Source organism: Cygnus olor, chromosome 14 (assembly GCF_009769625.2).
Source record: "Cygnus olor isolate bCygOlo1 chromosome 14, bCygOlo1.pri.v2, whole genome shotgun sequence".
NCBI classification, from domain to species: domain Eukaryota; kingdom Metazoa; phylum Chordata; class Aves; order Anseriformes; family Anatidae; genus Cygnus; species Cygnus olor.
Genome location: NC_049182.1, coordinates 1,409,995 through 1,426,510, shown reverse-complemented (window position 1 = coordinate 1,426,510; position 16,516 = coordinate 1,409,995). Strand labels below are relative to the sequence as shown.

At 50.2% G+C, this 16,516-nt stretch overlaps 1 protein-coding gene across 1 annotated transcript; it reads right to left on the bottom strand.

Moving 5' to 3' along the window:
• Window positions 1-987: 987 nt before the first annotated feature.
• On the bottom strand, window positions 988-15,571 carry SPRY4 (sprouty RTK signaling antagonist 4). Its single transcript, XM_040573150.1, has 2 exons — window positions 15,424-15,571; window positions 988-5,159 (listed from the first exon to the last, which is right to left on the bottom strand). The coding sequence occupies exon 2, from the start codon at window positions 5,111-5,113 to the stop codon at window positions 4,214-4,216; it is 900 nt and encodes a 299-aa protein (XP_040429084.1). The 5' UTR covers window positions 5,114-5,159; window positions 15,424-15,571; the 3' UTR covers window positions 988-4,213.
• Window positions 15,572-16,516: the final 945 nt, after the last annotated feature.

Genomic DNA, 16,516 nt, shown 5'->3' with positions numbered 1-16,516 from the left:
CGGGAGGCAGCGTGGCGAGAGTGGGGAAAATCTGTGCCAAGGGGCAGAAAAAGCAGAAGCCTGAAGAAAGGAGGCTCGGGAGGAGTTTCTGCAGCAGAGGGGCAGTGCAGGAGGCACTTTCTAATGCCTGGGGGGATGAGGAGAGCTCTGCACCCCCTGACGCAGACGCACCCAGCCTCACGGCGCGGCAGACCTGGGGGCCGCGGGAGGCTCACACCGCCACGCACGGGCGAGACGCCGTCGGTCCTGGGAAATACAACAGAGCCTGCAGCTCCCTGCCTGTCTTGGAGACTCATAAATGAGGAGGATGACACCTGCCCGAGGCCACCACATGCTGTTCTGCTCATGCCGGGATGGAGGCAAGGGGAGGCTGCGGAGGTGGCAGCGGGAGGCCGAGCCCCGCGGGCTTCTCCCTCTGACCCCGTCCCCGTCTGCTGCTGGCTGGACCCCGAGGCAGAGCGGAGCCCACCGCTGACTGACTGGCACTCAAAAGCACGGGCACTTCTCCTGGAAGTGAGAGCACAGCAGTGGGGAACGGGGCTGAAAGGCTGGGAGAGGCTTTGCAGGACGCGTGTCAGCAAAATCCCTCCACATATTGGTACTGCTGGCTTTATTTTTCATTTCCAGCCATGTTTTCAAACCGGGGGTTGAGCTTCAAGCTCTGAAGAAGCAGCGTGACTCCACTGCGAGTTTCTCCATGGTTTGTCAGGGCAGAGGGAAGGAGGGAGGGCAGAGGGCAGAGGGCAGGTTACCCGGGGGCTGGCTGTGCTTGGGGTGCCCCAGTGATGGGGCCGTAGAGCTGAGCGACCCCCGGGGCCACGGGGTGTGGGCACTGGGCCCCCGCTGGGCTTGCTGCTCCCTCCATCGCCCCTGCTGTCTGTGCTATCAAAGGACTGATTTGGGGGTGCTCCCTGCTTGTATTTTTAGAAGAATTGCTATAAACATTCATTGGGATATTTTTTTATAGAAAACCACAACAGCCATTTATATATTTAACAATATATATTTATATATATATATAATTTCTAGATCAGTACATTCATCAGTACTTGTTTTTCTTCACAAACAGAAGAACTCTTACAATAGTAGACTTTCTAAAATAAATACTATTAAAATAGAGCTTCAAAATAAATATTCTATACAAAGAAAACCTTCTGTGGTAACTTTTCAGGGTGCACGTGTGGTGGGGGTGGCAACAGGAGGGGGGGGCCTTTACCAGTGTGGGGAGGGGAGAGGGAGCCCCCAGCGCTGTGGCGGGGCGCGGGCTGCCCCGAGGGGGAACGCCGGTGCCCGGGGAGCTTGGAGGGGATTTGGGGGCTGCTCCTGGTACGCGTGGTGCTGCAAAGAGCCACCCGAAGCCCCGCTGCTGGCCGCCGGCTCCCTGGAGCGCCCGCTTCGTGCTCCGGGCCTTCGCTTGCGTGCGCGGGCAGCGCTCACCGAGGCTGCACCCAGCCCTCAGGGACCGAGCCGCGGGGCCCCACGCCGCCCCACGCCAAGGCCGGGCAGCGATCCTCGCGCAGGGGTTCTGCGCTAATTAGAAGCTGTTCGTCAGCTTGGCGGAGCCGCTCGCGTGGCTCCGAGTGCCCCCGTGGCTGCGCCCGCGGGATGTCTCGGGGTGGCAGGAGACCCAAGTACCTTCAAGGGGAGTGGGGGCTCGAGGGCGTTGGGATGGACGCAGGGAGGGAAATAAAGGTGATATAAAGCCCCACGGCCCCGGGGCAGGGGGGGCAGCGCCAGCCAGCTCCTGCCACCCCCGAGCTGCCCTGTGGCGTGGGGAGCCCGAGGGTCGGGGAGTCACTCTGCTACATTTACCACTGCTCTAACACATCCACTAACGCGTTACAGTCCGCCAGCAAGTGATCGGCTTACATCATAGCAGGATTTATACAGGAAAAGAAACCAACAGAGAAATAGTTTACAGCTATGTACAAGGAAGGGCACAGCAGCGGGAGGCGGTGCGCGCGTACACGCCTGCAGGCCGGCACAGGGGCGACCGCTCCGACGTTGCGTTTGCTTGCAGGAACCATGCGTCTACACAAAGGGGTTTGCTGTCGCCGATTTTCGGTACGGATCCCCCACGAATAGCTGAGGACAGAGGGTCGAAATGGCACGAAGCTGAAGGTGGAGGCCGTTTGGGTACTGTGTACACCGCCAGTAGAGGAGGGCATCAGGCAGCTTCCTCTCCTGCTGCGTTTTCTGGCCTGATTGTGTCTTCGGAAAATGATTTCTCTTATTAAATACGTATACCTTATACATTCAACCAACAGTTCAGCTGTCTGGGGGCTGGTTTTCCTTTTCTCTTTTCCCTTCTCATTTGTGCAAGATCATATATGTACAACCCTTGATCCCCACCTGCTTCCTTCTTTCTGGTGTCCCCATATGTTCAACACAAGGATAAACCATAGGAATTGGTATCTGGTAACAGACGTCGTATCCCTTTTCCTATGATTTATCACACACAAGCTAGCACATTATAAATATAAAACTTTTTTTTTTTTTTAATTTCCCATTCAATAAATATCTACAATTAAACTTAACTAAATCCCAAGTCATTCAGGGTAAATGAATTCTTAAAACAAAAGACACCAGAAGTCCCATCAGCATGCTCCTGCCAACCCCTACGCAGCAACTGTATTGCAACCAAGCAAATGGGATTCCTGGAAGTGCTACATGAGCTCTGCCTATTGCTTTTCTAATTAGAGATGACATTTCACTGTCACTGCTGTGCATTTACTGAGGAAATTTCCTCTAGTTAAAAAAAAAAAGAAAAAGAGAAAAGAGAGATTAGATCAGTTTTCAGCATGCAACAAGTACCTACCTACTTATTACAGTGTTGCATGTTTGGACAAATATTTGTATTTAGCACCTTGGAGTTGTCAAGAGCAAGGGGTTACTGCATCTTCGGGGAGTGCAGAACAGGCCCTAGGATGAGTGCACAGAGCCGATGATATTCACTTATTGAAGACCATGGGCAAATTCTTTAAATACGCTCCCTTCCCTCCCCTGGTTTTCCCTAGCATTTGTTAACACTAAAACAAACATTAAAAGCATTCTCTACACTTAAAAAGACACTTTTGTACAGAGGAGGCAGAAGTAGAACAGCAGCAATAGAAATGGGGGAACGGGATGTAATTCAAGCAGATGCCATTCTTCCCCAGGATGAAAAAAAAATAATCTTAATATTTAATAAGCAAAGAAGAGCTTGTTCCAGGAGAGGAGGTACTGGGTTGATATCCTTATAAAAATACATCTACGTGTATCCTACACTTAGGTTTATGTGACATCTTAACGTAGCTCGAGAGCCTCAGAGAAACAAAACCAACACTGAACATCTCAACTTCATGGATTATGCTGAAATGGCCCTCGCTCCAGCATCTGGGGAGCAAGCACACGTGGTGGATGGGAGCTGAAGAAAAACCTTTTGCAGGAGGTTTGTACTGTTGATTAAAATCAATATTCCACTGGCCGAAGCCTGCTGCTGCAGCTAACTGACGGGCAGAGCAGCACGACGTCGGCACAACGCGCGGAGCCCCGCCGGACTTCTGCTTGTACAGCCCCCCAGCACATGGGCAGGTGGGTGGGCACCAACCGGAGCAACGTGCTGAAACGTTACGAGACCCTTGCACAAACGCACTGCATGTTGACGTCTGGCTCCAGCCCTCTGAGGGACACGGAAAGCTTTAGGGAAACTCATTGTGTGCAGCTGGCCCTCCTAATGGCGAGCAGGTGGGGAGAAGGGAGGCGGGAGCGAAGCCGCCACCCTCAGCAGGCTGCTGGTAGCAAATCGGAGGTCTGAGGGGGAGTGAAAACAGGAGCCCCACCCTGAAGGTGAACCCAGTGCAGCTCTCTGCGAACGGGGAGGGTATTGCTTGTGCTGGCGCCTGCCCAGTGAGCAGTTCATGGTTCCTGTGGTGCGCAGGCAGGGGGGCAGCCGGCCGGCTGAACCGGGAGTCGGTAAGCAGCTGGACTTTGTGATGGATGTGGGTTTTCAGCCTTCACTCCAAATGATTGAGATTCCTCCTTTGGCCCCATCTAGTTAGATTCTGGCCAGTTCCAAAACCCTGAACGACCCAAAGTGCTTCAGTTTGTGGAAATAGTTGCTTCTGCTTTCTCCGAAGGCAAAAGGCTAACATTATCCTCAGAACACAGGTTACGAAAAAGACAGAGCTCCACCCGTGGGGCATGTCCCCCCCCCTCCCATCTTCCCGAATTATCAAAAAGGCTTCTCTGGCCTGTTGGCTTTGCTCTCCGGCAGCGCCTTGCAAATGACACTGTTTGTGTTTTTGCATCTGCATCCGGGCCGGCTCACTTGGTCGTAGCATCGCTGGGACAGCTTGACGCAGCCGGTGGCGGGCAGGTAGCAGAGCAAGCAGGGCAGCACCAGGGAGAGGGCGCTCATGAAGGACCAGCGGGCGCAGCAGTTGGAGTGGGAGCAGGAGCAGGGGTGGTCGGCGCACGTGCCCTCGTCGTCCTCGTTGGTGCAGTGGTAGAAGACGCCCTTGACGAGACACATGCAGGTGGAGTAGTTGACCAGGTTCTGTGCCGAGCAGAGGCACTCTTGGTTGCACACCCAGCAGGACGGCAGAGTCCGGGGCAGCGCGCACTCCTTACACTTGCATTTCCCACAGGCTTCGCACAGGAGAAAGTGCTTGTCCAGTTCCTGAGACACGGGCCCCTTCAGGTCCAGGGGTTTGCAGTTAATCGCCTTGGGCTGAATGCGAACCGCTCGGGGCGAGGATTGCTCCGCCACGGGCACCGGGGCCATGTGGTCCAAGAGCCTTTGGTCTGAAGATGTGCTGCTGCTGCTGCTGATGGAGCTGGGGCGCCCGCTGAACGAGATCCAGGGGTGGGTGACGTCCTGCTCGCACCGCTGCAGGTGCGGGTTGGTCAAGACCAGTTCATGGGGGCCCCGGGGGCGCTTCTGGGCTGCCAGCTGGGAAGCGGTGGGGTTGTCGGTGTAGTCGTTCTCTATGTGGGTCGTCTTCATTTGGTCAATGGGCAGGATGGTGAGCGGGTGCTGCAGCCTCCCATAGGGGATCCGACTGTCCAGCAAGGGCTGGACCATCACAGAATTGGGGACAACGGTGATGTTGTGGGGAATCCGGGGCTCCATTGATGAAGCAGCCTGATTACTGGTGAAAAATCTGCTCTTAAGTGTCCTGGGGGGAGGAGAAGAGACAGAATAGGGGCAGGGGAGAGAAAGAGCGCATCGTTATTGAGATAGTCTGCAACCCCAGTCCGAGCAGGGCTCGCTGCAGTGACTGGTTATCGTTCAGAAGCTCTTACCAAGACTACAGCTTGTGGCAAAGGGAGTCAGAACACTTGCCCAGGTACAAAGTGCATCGCTTTCGTTGCTGCTGCTTTCCTCTCCCTAACCTTGGCCATACATTGCTCCAGCCCTGGTAGGGGTACCGTTACTGCATGCTCTCAAAGTGCTTGTTTATCACTTCTACTGATGGAGAGCACACCTCAAGATTACCAGTGTATATAAATATGTGCCTGTTTGTCAGCACGCTACCCGAAATGAGTTATCTGAGGTCTGGGGATTTTCCCCGACTGACCTTGGTCTCCATCGTGATGCAAAAGGGTGACTTGTAGGAGTGTTGGCTGGCTACAAAAACGCTTTGGAGAGCGGGACAAAGCACTCGTCCTTGCTAACCCAGCGCCCGAATCTGCCTGCGGGAGGACGGCTTGGCTTTGGCGAGGAAGTGTCCCGTCTCCATCGGGAGCTGTTGGTTTAAAAGCCTGCTTTCATCCCTCCTGCGGGAGGTGGAAGTTCTCGCTTAGCAGCTTGTCTGCTCGCAAAGCAGCGTGAGAGCGGATGGGGATGGATTACGGGGAGAGCACGCGCACAGGTCAGACTGGCTCTCGGGAGGTGATATGTCACCTCACGCACGTAATTAGGCTCCCTCCTTCAACACGCTAAGTGGACTAATATTTAGTTTAAGTGCTGTTTACTGGCTGTGCTAGCTAAGCCATCTATTGCTGCAGCTTCTAGTTTCATTGAAAGAGTGCAATTTATACTGGAGTAGATCCAAAGATTCAACAGCAGCGTAGGACAAGAAACCACAGGAAGTAACTAAACTTAAATCAAAGAACGGAAACTACTTGGTTCAAATTTAGAAAGTGCACATTGTTTTCTAGTAGATGTGCCATTTCCTTGCTGAGTGACCTTTATTCATAAATAATATAATGTTGGAGATCAGTATAAAGAAGTGGTGAGTACAGCTTCAGAGCAAGTTGCAGGAGGGGAAAAGCTTCTGGTATCAAGAAAAAGGAAACAGGGAACTGCTGAAGACATTTCCAGTTCTTTGTGTTCAGGCAAATAAATTAACCTTTTCCAACAGCATGAAAGATTTTAATATTACAGCAGACTGAAAAGACTGAAAAAAGTCAGGACAAAACTGCATCTGATTACAACAATTAAAGTCACACATGAGAAATGTGTGTGTGAGAGTAAACATACGTGCTGCTCCTATATGAGCATATCCCCACAACTTTAACACAGCTACAGAAACTGGAGCATGAGCTAATTATGCATTTTTGTAAGGAGAAAGAGAAGTACACTTTTGCCCACTTAAAAATGTTACTAGAGTCCACCGTTGTATTTGTTAATTGTTGCTGTGATAGATCGCTTGGCATTTGAGGGGCTGAAAATCTGCCAGTTCCTCCGAGATCGATAGGAGACGGAGCTCAGGCGGGGAACCTGGGGGCCAGAGCCGCGGTCAGCACAGCGCAAGCCTCCTCTGGGACACCAGCATTGCATCCTGCCCACCGTGCTGCACAAGCTGAGCAGAAACAAGGGCTTTATCTATCAGTAATGGCGATTACTGTCATGCAGTCCTGATTCTGTTACTCTTCACTAGTTAAAATTCTCTGCTGGGTCTTAGTCATTCATCCAAATTTTTTTTTATTTCATTATTCATAGCTCATTGACACCCTGGCTCTAGAAACAAGAGTTCTTAAAGCATCCATTTCCTAATTACTGCATTTCAGAAGTAAAAATAAGCAATGATCCTGACAACTGTGGGGCATGCAGAGAAATAAAAAAAAAAAGCGGATTTATTTTGTACATCAGAATCCAGTGTCATGATAAAAAAAAAAAAAATACTTGCTGCAAGTCAGAGCTCAGCAAAATAGTTCATTCTGTATTGGCTAGGTGTTATGTTTGCAGGAAGACTTCGATCTCACAGCTGATTTTTTTTTTTTTTTTTTCCTCCCAAGAAGAGAGGCAGCTGTTCTGGCTGCTGAGAGACAGTGCAGCAGAGCTGGTGTCAGCTGGGAGGTAACAGAAGGAAATGGTGGCATGCTGAACGGGGTGACATGCCCGTCTGTCTGTCTGGCCTTTCTGTCACTGGCAGCGCTGCTGCCTCACTGCTCCGTAATTTGTAAATAACCTCTGGCATGTGGCTCCGTGCTCTGGTCCCAATTCAGTCTCACTTGCTATCAAGTCTCTCGAGTTCGGTCCTTTTGCAGGAGGTTCAGGCTGGATCTGTAGATCATGACTTACTTTAAGGCACCGTATGCCAGCGTTGAGCAGAGCTGCTTACCCCCAAGGCAGTGTCCACTGCCTCTGTCAACGCGAAGGGTCTGATCTGATGCTGATTTTCCCCAGAGAGCAGCTCTGGCCCTCGGCGGGGCAGTAGAGGCGCCCCGCAGTGCTCGGGGGCTCTGCCTGGGGTGGGAGCACAGCAGCAGCAGTGGCTCAGGGTGGCTTTCCATCAGCCCTGGGGCCGCACAGTCAGCAATGGCCCATGGCTGGCGATGGCATCACACAGGAGGTGGGTCATTGGGTTAACCCGCAGGAAGATCATAGCCACAGGTAGCAAGCATGCAACCCCTAAAGCCCCCAAACCTGGCAGTGCTCGGTGCTCAGGCATGGCCATATGCAGGCATACATTAAAAGAGGGCTTAACTGAGATAATGCTAATCAGGATTTCAGAGTTAATTATCACAGAAAAGAGATGAACCCTGGACTAAGAACCACGCTTTAGGTTAGTTAACGTTGAAAATTATTCATCTTTTTTCGTTATAATACTGCTTCGAATCGTCCTTCTATCAGGCAAACTCATGCTGCAGAGCATGGGGAACGAAGCACTGACACTGCAACCAAAGCCCAAATTCCTGCTGCAACCAGTTAAGGAGGATGTTAAAGCAGGGGCAGACCCCGCAGATATTTGGGCGCAGGATCTCCTCAGGTAAAACCTCTGGAGCCAGATAAGACCCAGCAGTCCCAGTCCCCAGACCCCTGCTCCAGACAATGTCCCTTACTGCAGATCACCTTCAAAATACCGCAGGTTCACGCCCCACCAGGTTTTGGTCCCTTAGCTTCTGCCCTGCCTTCTCACACCTGAGCAGAGCCTTTCCAGTTAACTGCTCACACTTTGTGAGCTACGCTTAAATATCAGAAATTTGCCTTGCTTATGGAATTTTCCAGTTTTCTACATTGCTGCTGATGGTTTTGTCGCCGAAAGTTTCAGTGGCGCAGTGAGATTGCTGGTGACAGATCCAGGACAAACATCTCCAGTGCTGAACTCGAGCGTGAGCCGGGTGCCGTTGGTTCTACGAGGAGGCTCTGCCCTGCTGGGATCTGCCTGACGAGAACAATGACGATAATTTATGGTGCATTTGCTTTGGGTTTTTGCATCTGTGTGCTTCCCCTGGCACACGCCTTAAGCATGTCTTTCCCTGAGCTGTCTCTGCTTTAAACTCGATGTCTGCATCCCATGAAAAGAAAGCTTTTGGATTTGGTGGCAGGCATCAGCCAACCTTACTGAGAGCCTTCAGCAGGCTGACCTGTGAGAAATCTGTGCCACAGCGAAGGGCAGGGGGTGCTGTGTGGCAGGAGTGGGTCCTTCTCTCCTGGCAGAAGAGAGGGATCCATCCCACGAGGATCCATCCCACGAAGCTCTCAGGTTCAGGGCTTGTGCTGGAGCAGGAGCAAGTCAAGAAGCAGACTGCTCCCATAAATTCTTGCAGGCTGAGGTGTGCCTGCCACAGTGCGTTCACGCATCCTGATGACTTCCCTGGAAGACCCCAGAGACATCAGAACTTGGCCTTTTTTGGTTATTGTGCTCCCCAGGGGGAAAAACACAGCTGCAACCGGTCTGAAACAGTTCCAGGATGACTGAACAACATATCAAGCCATCCTTTGAAAGGCAATCAGCTCGGGGGGAGACAGAAGGATACAGGATCCTCCTGTGGAGCCAGGAGGGATGATGTGCACTCATTCTTGCTCCAGAGGTGGACATGGTGCCCTCCCTCACCTCCTCACTAGCACACAGGCGCTTGTCAGGCAGGATGACACTGCTGTACACCGTGACGTTGGTGCCTTGGTCTGCAGCCTCTGTTGCAGCCACATCTCCAGTCCAAATGGTGGTCGGAGTGACCTGGCACAACTTCAGACCTTGAACGAGGGTGCCCTCCTGCCTCCCCCGTTCTCTCCCCCTTAGGCGAGGCCCTGAAGTTGCCTGGTGAAGTCCTCAGGCTAACTGGGAAGGGGATGGGTACAAGAGAGGAGCTGCAAATGCCAGAGCCCTTAAGGATGAAGGGTTCTGCTCTGGCTCACCTGCCGGGATAAGGCAGGCCTGGATTTTGTGAAGGCAGTGTTGTGAACAGATCTGCTCCTTCTGGCACTGTCAGTTAGGCACCGCTCGTGGATACTGAATTAATTGCTCAGATTGAACAGATTTAATATAATGAGATGTGCCATTTACAACTGTAGATTCAGGAAAACAAAAAGAAAAATAGGAGAAGAAATAAAGAGGAATAGGAGATTTAAGATACTCAAGCACTGTACCTTCACAAAAGCTATGAAACTTTTTGTAACGCCTTTGTAACACACTGTACTAATTCAGTCCAACTGAAAATTGCATTTTAATTCTGAGGAAAAAAGTGCCATACACAATACTTGTAAACAAAACCACTTAATCTTTGATCACCAGTAATTACAATATTATAGCATTAACATGGGCACAAATTCACTGGATGCATTTGTACAGGCAGTTTTCTGAAAGTAGTCAATAGGAAGGAAAACTCATGAGTATGTTCTTGCATTGGGATTTATTCATTCTTTAGAGGCAGGTGAAACAATGAAGCTCTTTTCGAAGCAGAAATGTCAACAAAATCCCATGTAGAGAAAATTTCTCTTCCCCCATGCCATCCAGGGACTGTATGGCTGCTCACCACATGCAATTTTGAAGTCAAAATATATTCCCTTCCAAGGGAACCATGTCGGATTCAAAGACTCAAGTCCATAAATGTGCTGTAGTTTGTTTCATCTCTTCATCTAGGTATTGCCAATTTAAAATTACTATTATACAAGATAATTACAAATCCTAAAGTTGTAGGAAACCAACTGTTATTTTAAAGTGTTTGGGTATTTTTTCAGACTCAAAAGTTTTGTAAGATTCTTTAGTCATATGAAGTTAAAACAGAAGCGATCTTATGTTTTAGTAGGATTTTGGACTTGCCTGCATAATTTTTATAGAAAGCTACATCCTTGTGGGCAATTCACTGAGAAAGCCATATAAACCCACAGGAAAGCTCATGCACATTAATGTCTTCAGAACAATTTCTGCAGTTGAAAGCAATAAGGTTCTAGTGTTTTTATTCTCAAAGTAGAGTTGGATAACTTGTCTTCCAGCTACTGAAAAACAAAATGGACCTTGGATTAAATATTTAATGAGTGCAGACGTGCATAATATTCATAACTGTTTCTATTACCTATTAGTTACTAGTTTTAATATGTTCTCTCTCATATGTTGAACAGCTCTCTAGAATAAAGAACTCTGGTGTACCATGCCCTGCATGGAAGCAATCCCGCTAAACCAGGCCCTGGAAGGCACCCGTGGGATCCTGAAACATCCCCAGTGCCCCCAGCCAACTGGGGTCAGCAGGAAAGTGGGGCAGCCTGCTGCCATGCCCCACCTCCTGCCCAGCCAGCACCACGTGCAGAGCATCCCAGTTCAGCCCCAGCCACCTCTGAAAGCTGCAGAAACGCTCACCAAGCAGATGCTCGCGTGCCTGCACCTGAACTCGGCCTTAAGTCTCAGAGAAAAGAAAGGCCAAACGTGCTGCTTGGGGTCTATTTGCTAACAGGGAGACCGTCGTTATGATCAGGGAAGTAGTGCAGCAACTGAAAACTCCTTCCGTACTTTATAAGCTGCGAGTACCAAATCAGGGGCACTTTGCTTCTTTCTGACGCATTTAAGCCTTAACGACCCCTCACGTGCAGCCTGTCCCTTCCGTTGTGTCCGGATGGCACCAGCAGCACAGAGCTCCTCACCTCACCGAACCAGGATTTCTGCTGGGATTGCTGGCACTGGGTTGTCCCATGCACCTTTGTACCACAGCTCCTGCCCCTCTTCTGAGCCTGGCCCCGTGTCCCGTGTGGCTGGGAGCAGCTGAGCCCGCAGGGTCCGCACGGCACTGCCCAGAGCCCCAGGTACACCTTGCCCTGCCGACACTGTGGGGGGGAAGGTAACGGCACCCAGAGAGCTTTCTGCTTCCTTGCCATAACTAGGGAAACATTTTCAGCATAGTAAAACAAAGTTGACTTTTCAATTAGAATTCGTATCGCTATTTTTCAAGATTTTTCCAAAGAGTGAAGCATCACAAGCTTTTGTGAGGTAGGGATGGAGAAATTGCCCCAGAGAAATGAGGCCAAATCCTGGCGACGTCAGGGAGAGCCTTGCAGGGGCCGTGGTAAGGCCAGGGCTGCCCACCTGCAGCTTTGCTTTGCTCGGTGATGGTGAGGAGACACCAGAGCTCTTGGAGTCTTGTCACCTGGCAGCTGCATCGCACCTCCTCTTGGCCACTGTGATCCTAGACCTGCTATCATCCACACAAAAGCTGAATTCCCTTCTCAGGGAGAAGTCACAGTCACCTAATTAAGATTAAAATATTTGTAGTAATGTTAGCGGTAAATGTACTGTAGAAATGTGCTCATTTTCTTTGCTCCACAGGATGCATGAATTTCTGAGGCAATGGGGCAAAAGGAAGAAAAATCAAAAAAGCAACAATGTCTTTGTAGATATATCAGAATACAAAGAAGCGATCAGAATTGAAATCAATACACTTGAAGCAGTGTAGTGTCAAGGGAGGCCATATATTCCAAGGCCTGTGCAAGTCAGCACCACTCAGAATTGGTGGTAAGCCCGGTAAAACAGTTGCTCCTCTAATTTATCACTACTTTTATAACAACCATGACTGTATTCTCTCTCTTCTGTCATGGTTTGGTTACACAATCTAGAAAAACTTGTCTTGAAAGAGTTTATCCCGGCTGCATGCAGGGCTTTTGGGCAGCACAGACACCTCCTGCCCCCATCGGCTCTCCAGTCCCCAGCTCCTGGCCGAAGCTAGGTGGGGAAGGGGGAAACGCCTCGGATGTGCTGACAGCAGAGCCAGGAGACCTGGCCCCAGAGCTATCCTTGATAGCAAGGAGGACTTGCAACGGGGGATCTGCAGGGCCTGGCAGACCAGCGGTGCGGGTGGGTCCGGCCAAGCCTGGTCCTGGGCAAGTGCCCGGGGAGGCCACACGCAGAGGGACGGTCCTCGTCCCGGCCGAGGGGCTGCTGGTGAGGGGACAAAGTCTGCCGCCGCCTTTGTGTGACGTTGAGGACATCCTCTTGCCCAGACCAGCAGTGACAAGGGACACGCTGCTGCCGCCTGAAGTCAGAAGGTTCAATAAAAGCTTTTAATGAAGGAAGACTACACTTCCGAGTTGGAGGAGGCCCCTCCGTAAGCACATCTTAAATGTGTGATTAAGAATAATATATAATGTTGGAGTTCATTAAGACTCAGTTAGGCTGTCTGAATTTTGAGTTAAGCTGTGAATTCTTTAAAAAAAAAAAAAAAAGAAAGGAAAAAGCTCCTTTCCGTGAAGTGCATTAATATTAACAAAATATTTGTGTTGATTCTTTTTGTTCCCCTCCTTATCAGCCTTATCTGTCTAAGAAAGGCTAGAATTTTCTCTACAAGTAATAAGGAAAAAAAATAGAAAGCTTATTAGGGAAACCTGCCATTTTTAAAACGAGACACTAAATTCTTGCCAGAGCTTGGAAATTCAGAAGCTGGGAAATGAGACCCGTTGACTTCCAAGAAGCTGTCTCTGTCCAGCTAAAGGCTGTTCCTATGGTGTGAGTGAATAAAGCACATTTTTGCCCATGAACATTCAGATCTCTAGGGACTCAAATTTCTTAGTCAAGGCCTTTTACTGGATAAGAACACTTATTTTAAGGCCAGAAAACTAAGCTCAGATATAATCTATTAAGCTAATGGTACTAAATGATGACCATATTAGAAGGATTTTACATTATCTGACGGAAATATGTTGTATTGGATTTGAAAAGAATAAACAAACAACATTGTGTGACTTTGCTTCTAAAAAGGCAATTGTAAGTACTGGGCTGAATTTGGAAAACTGTACAGCAACATGACTAATGAACTTTTTGCTTTTACAGTTAGTATTTGGAAAACTATCAGGACTGTGAATTAATTATTGCTGTAGTATTGCAAGGGTGGCAAATTTCATTTCACTGAAGTCCGATTACAGTTTTATTTGTGAGGTGGTGGTGGGGAGATTGCTTTTTGAGATGTAGCATTTCCCAGTATGATCTGGGAATTAGTCATGATTCCATGAAAACAGCTTTTGTTTTGCTGTTTCAGGAGGAGAACAAATAATTTCTCCCCTGCACATACCTCACAGAGAATTTCAAAAGGACTGCAGTATTCAGAAATAGTCCTTTTAATTTTATAATACCAATATAGAGTCCCTTCTAGCAACAGAAACACAGTAGCCCATGGAAAATGGCACATTTATCAATGAGACATCCCCAGTGGGGTTCCAATAACTGAGAACAACCCCTCCTCCTGCTATCATTCATTTTTATATGGAGAAGGGGGAAGCTAGTCATCAAGATCATTGTGATTCAGTGCACAAATTGTAGCTTTATTCTTCAAACCAAAATAGAGAGAGAGGGAGGAAGTCTTAATATTGGGAAAGCTGGGTTTTTCTTCACTTAATTAAACAACAATTCCTAAGCTGGTTTATCTGACATATTGTACCCTTTGCATGGTTTGGAAGAAAGGGAGCAGCTAAAGAAGTTTTAAAGAATCTAGAACATGCCTTTTCTACTCTGGACTAATCAGTGACGTTCTTCATTTTTTTCTGCTTTTATCTCCTACACCCTTTAAAGAAAAAGTTGGATTTATAAGGGATTTAAATGAAGAAATCAAACCCATCTCTTGGTCACTTCAGGAAAAAGCGTGAAGCCTTTTCCTCCTGCTGATTAATGCTGATATTCATTTGCACTGCCATTTCCAAGGTCTGCATTTCCAGCCCTGCTTTCCTCTAAGACCTTTGTGCCTTTTATATGCCCCTGTCTGTTTTTTCCATTCCCCTTCTGATAATGAATTTTCAGAACATGTCGTCTCTAGGCTTGTCTTTCTCCTGTGACGCCAGGACTGGTACCAGAAAATAAAATCCTGGCTTATCTTTGCTACGCAGTTGGGAGAGAAGAGCAACCAAGACAGGTTTTTCCCACAATATATAATATATTTCATATATCTTTATGAAATTATTCTAGACACACATTTTTATTGCTACTAGCCTTTAAAATATATAATCCATCCAGATTTAAAACTGAAGCAACCAAGTGTACAGCAAGACAGGGAACAGAACAGCGATGGAATAAAGCAGTAAGGCCAAAAACATCAAAAAAAAATAATAAAAAAGACAGATGTATGAAATAAAATGCTAAAGAGCAAAGGTCATGCAGGAAAGATCTGACACACCAGTGGCTGATCTCTGAAGTGTCCTATTATGGAGACAGCTCAGAACTACTTGACACTAGCAAGACGTATGGCTTTGGAAAAGAGAGAAAATATGTAAAATCAGCGTTCTTATTCCAAAGTAAGAAATACCCAGTTCTTCTTTGTCAGCCCAGGTGACCATACGTTTCTGATCCCTTGCGGAGAAAGAAGAAGACATCCCTCCAGCAGAAAGAGGAGCCTCGTTCTGTTATAAAAGCCCTGCAAATAATCCCGACGCAAGTGTGGCAAAACCTGCCTGCCATGTACGTACATCAAATGCAGATGTTGAAAGGACGTAGAAGAGAGGCATAAATAAGAATTACAGGCACACAAACGCGAATTCTGAAGGAAGCCGGAGATTTCCCCAGAACGCCAAGTCTCCTCTAGGTTGCGAGGCACCAGCAGCCATCTACTACTCCGCACGACCGCAGATAACTGCTGCTGGAGAAGTCACCGCGCGAAACGCGCTCCTGAGCGCCTTGCAGCAAGGGGACAGACGAACGCACGCAGCCGGGGCGCACGGCTCCCCCTCGGGGAGCTGCTCGGGGAGCTGCCCGCCTCGCCCAGCCCAGCCCAGCCCAGCCGAGCCCCCGCGGGGCGCGGACCTACCGGCAGCAGCGCGCCCAGCACCATCGCCCGGCCGGGGCCCGCGGCAGGGACCTGCGAGCGCCGCTGTCAGCGGCTGCCCCGCTCCGCCGCCGCGCCGCAACAGCCGCTGCCTGGGAAAATGGCTATTTTATGAATGGGAGGGCAGCGCGCCCCTCTGCGCAGGCGCGGCCTCGCGGCTCTATGAATGGGTGGGCACCGGGGCGCCGCGGCGCATGCTCGGCTCCCTTTTATGAATGGGGCCGGCGAGGCGCTCGCGGCGGCTCGCGGCGGCCGGGCACGGCTGTGGCCCGCTGCGGTTTGCTTTTATGAATGGAGGGCAGCGGCTGCGCGTGCACCGCGCCCCCCGCCCGGCGCTGGAGGTAACGGCGGGGCGGGGGGCGCCGGCTCCTCCCTGCCGCCCCCCTCTCCCTGCGGCTGCACCCCCCGGCGGGGGATGCGGGGTGGCTGGGGGTGGGCGCCGCCTCTCCCCGGGGGCGCTGCCCCCCGTAGGCGCCGTCCTCCCCCCCCACGTGGGCGCGCCGCGGCCCGGCGAGGTGGGGAGGGGGCGAGCGGGGCCGGCAGCTGCCGGGGGCGAGAGCGCGTCCTGCGGTGCCGCCGGCCTCTGCCCTGCCCGCGGACCTGCCTCGCTCCGTTCGCCGCTGTACCGGCACGGCCGTCTGGCTTATGCGGCAGCCTGCGTGGTTTGCTGGCGATAGATAGCTACGTGAAAATGCCGGTAAAACCTGCAGCCGTGTTTCCGTGTGGTATGTGCAACGTGTAGATTTATTTCGTGGCTCTTTTGAGAAGATGAAGGAGGTAGCGTAGAGCTGCGCAGCTCCCACAAAACCACCAGGAGCAAGATGTCCTGCTTAATGGAAGTGAGGCGTTTTATGTTGCTGTCCGCAGCTTATTCCTCGTTTAGCTTTTCGTAAGCCCCATTGGATCCCATCCTGGCTGCGCTGCAGGCAACGTGAGGCAGGCCCTCAGGGTCAAATTTTCGAATGATCTTTAGTAAGCAACTGCTATTCTGCTGTTAGATATCGGGCTCCCTGAAAACCTTGCCCTAACTGTGTGCTGAGAGCTCTGCAACGTCCTCATATGCTTTGGTTTCTGT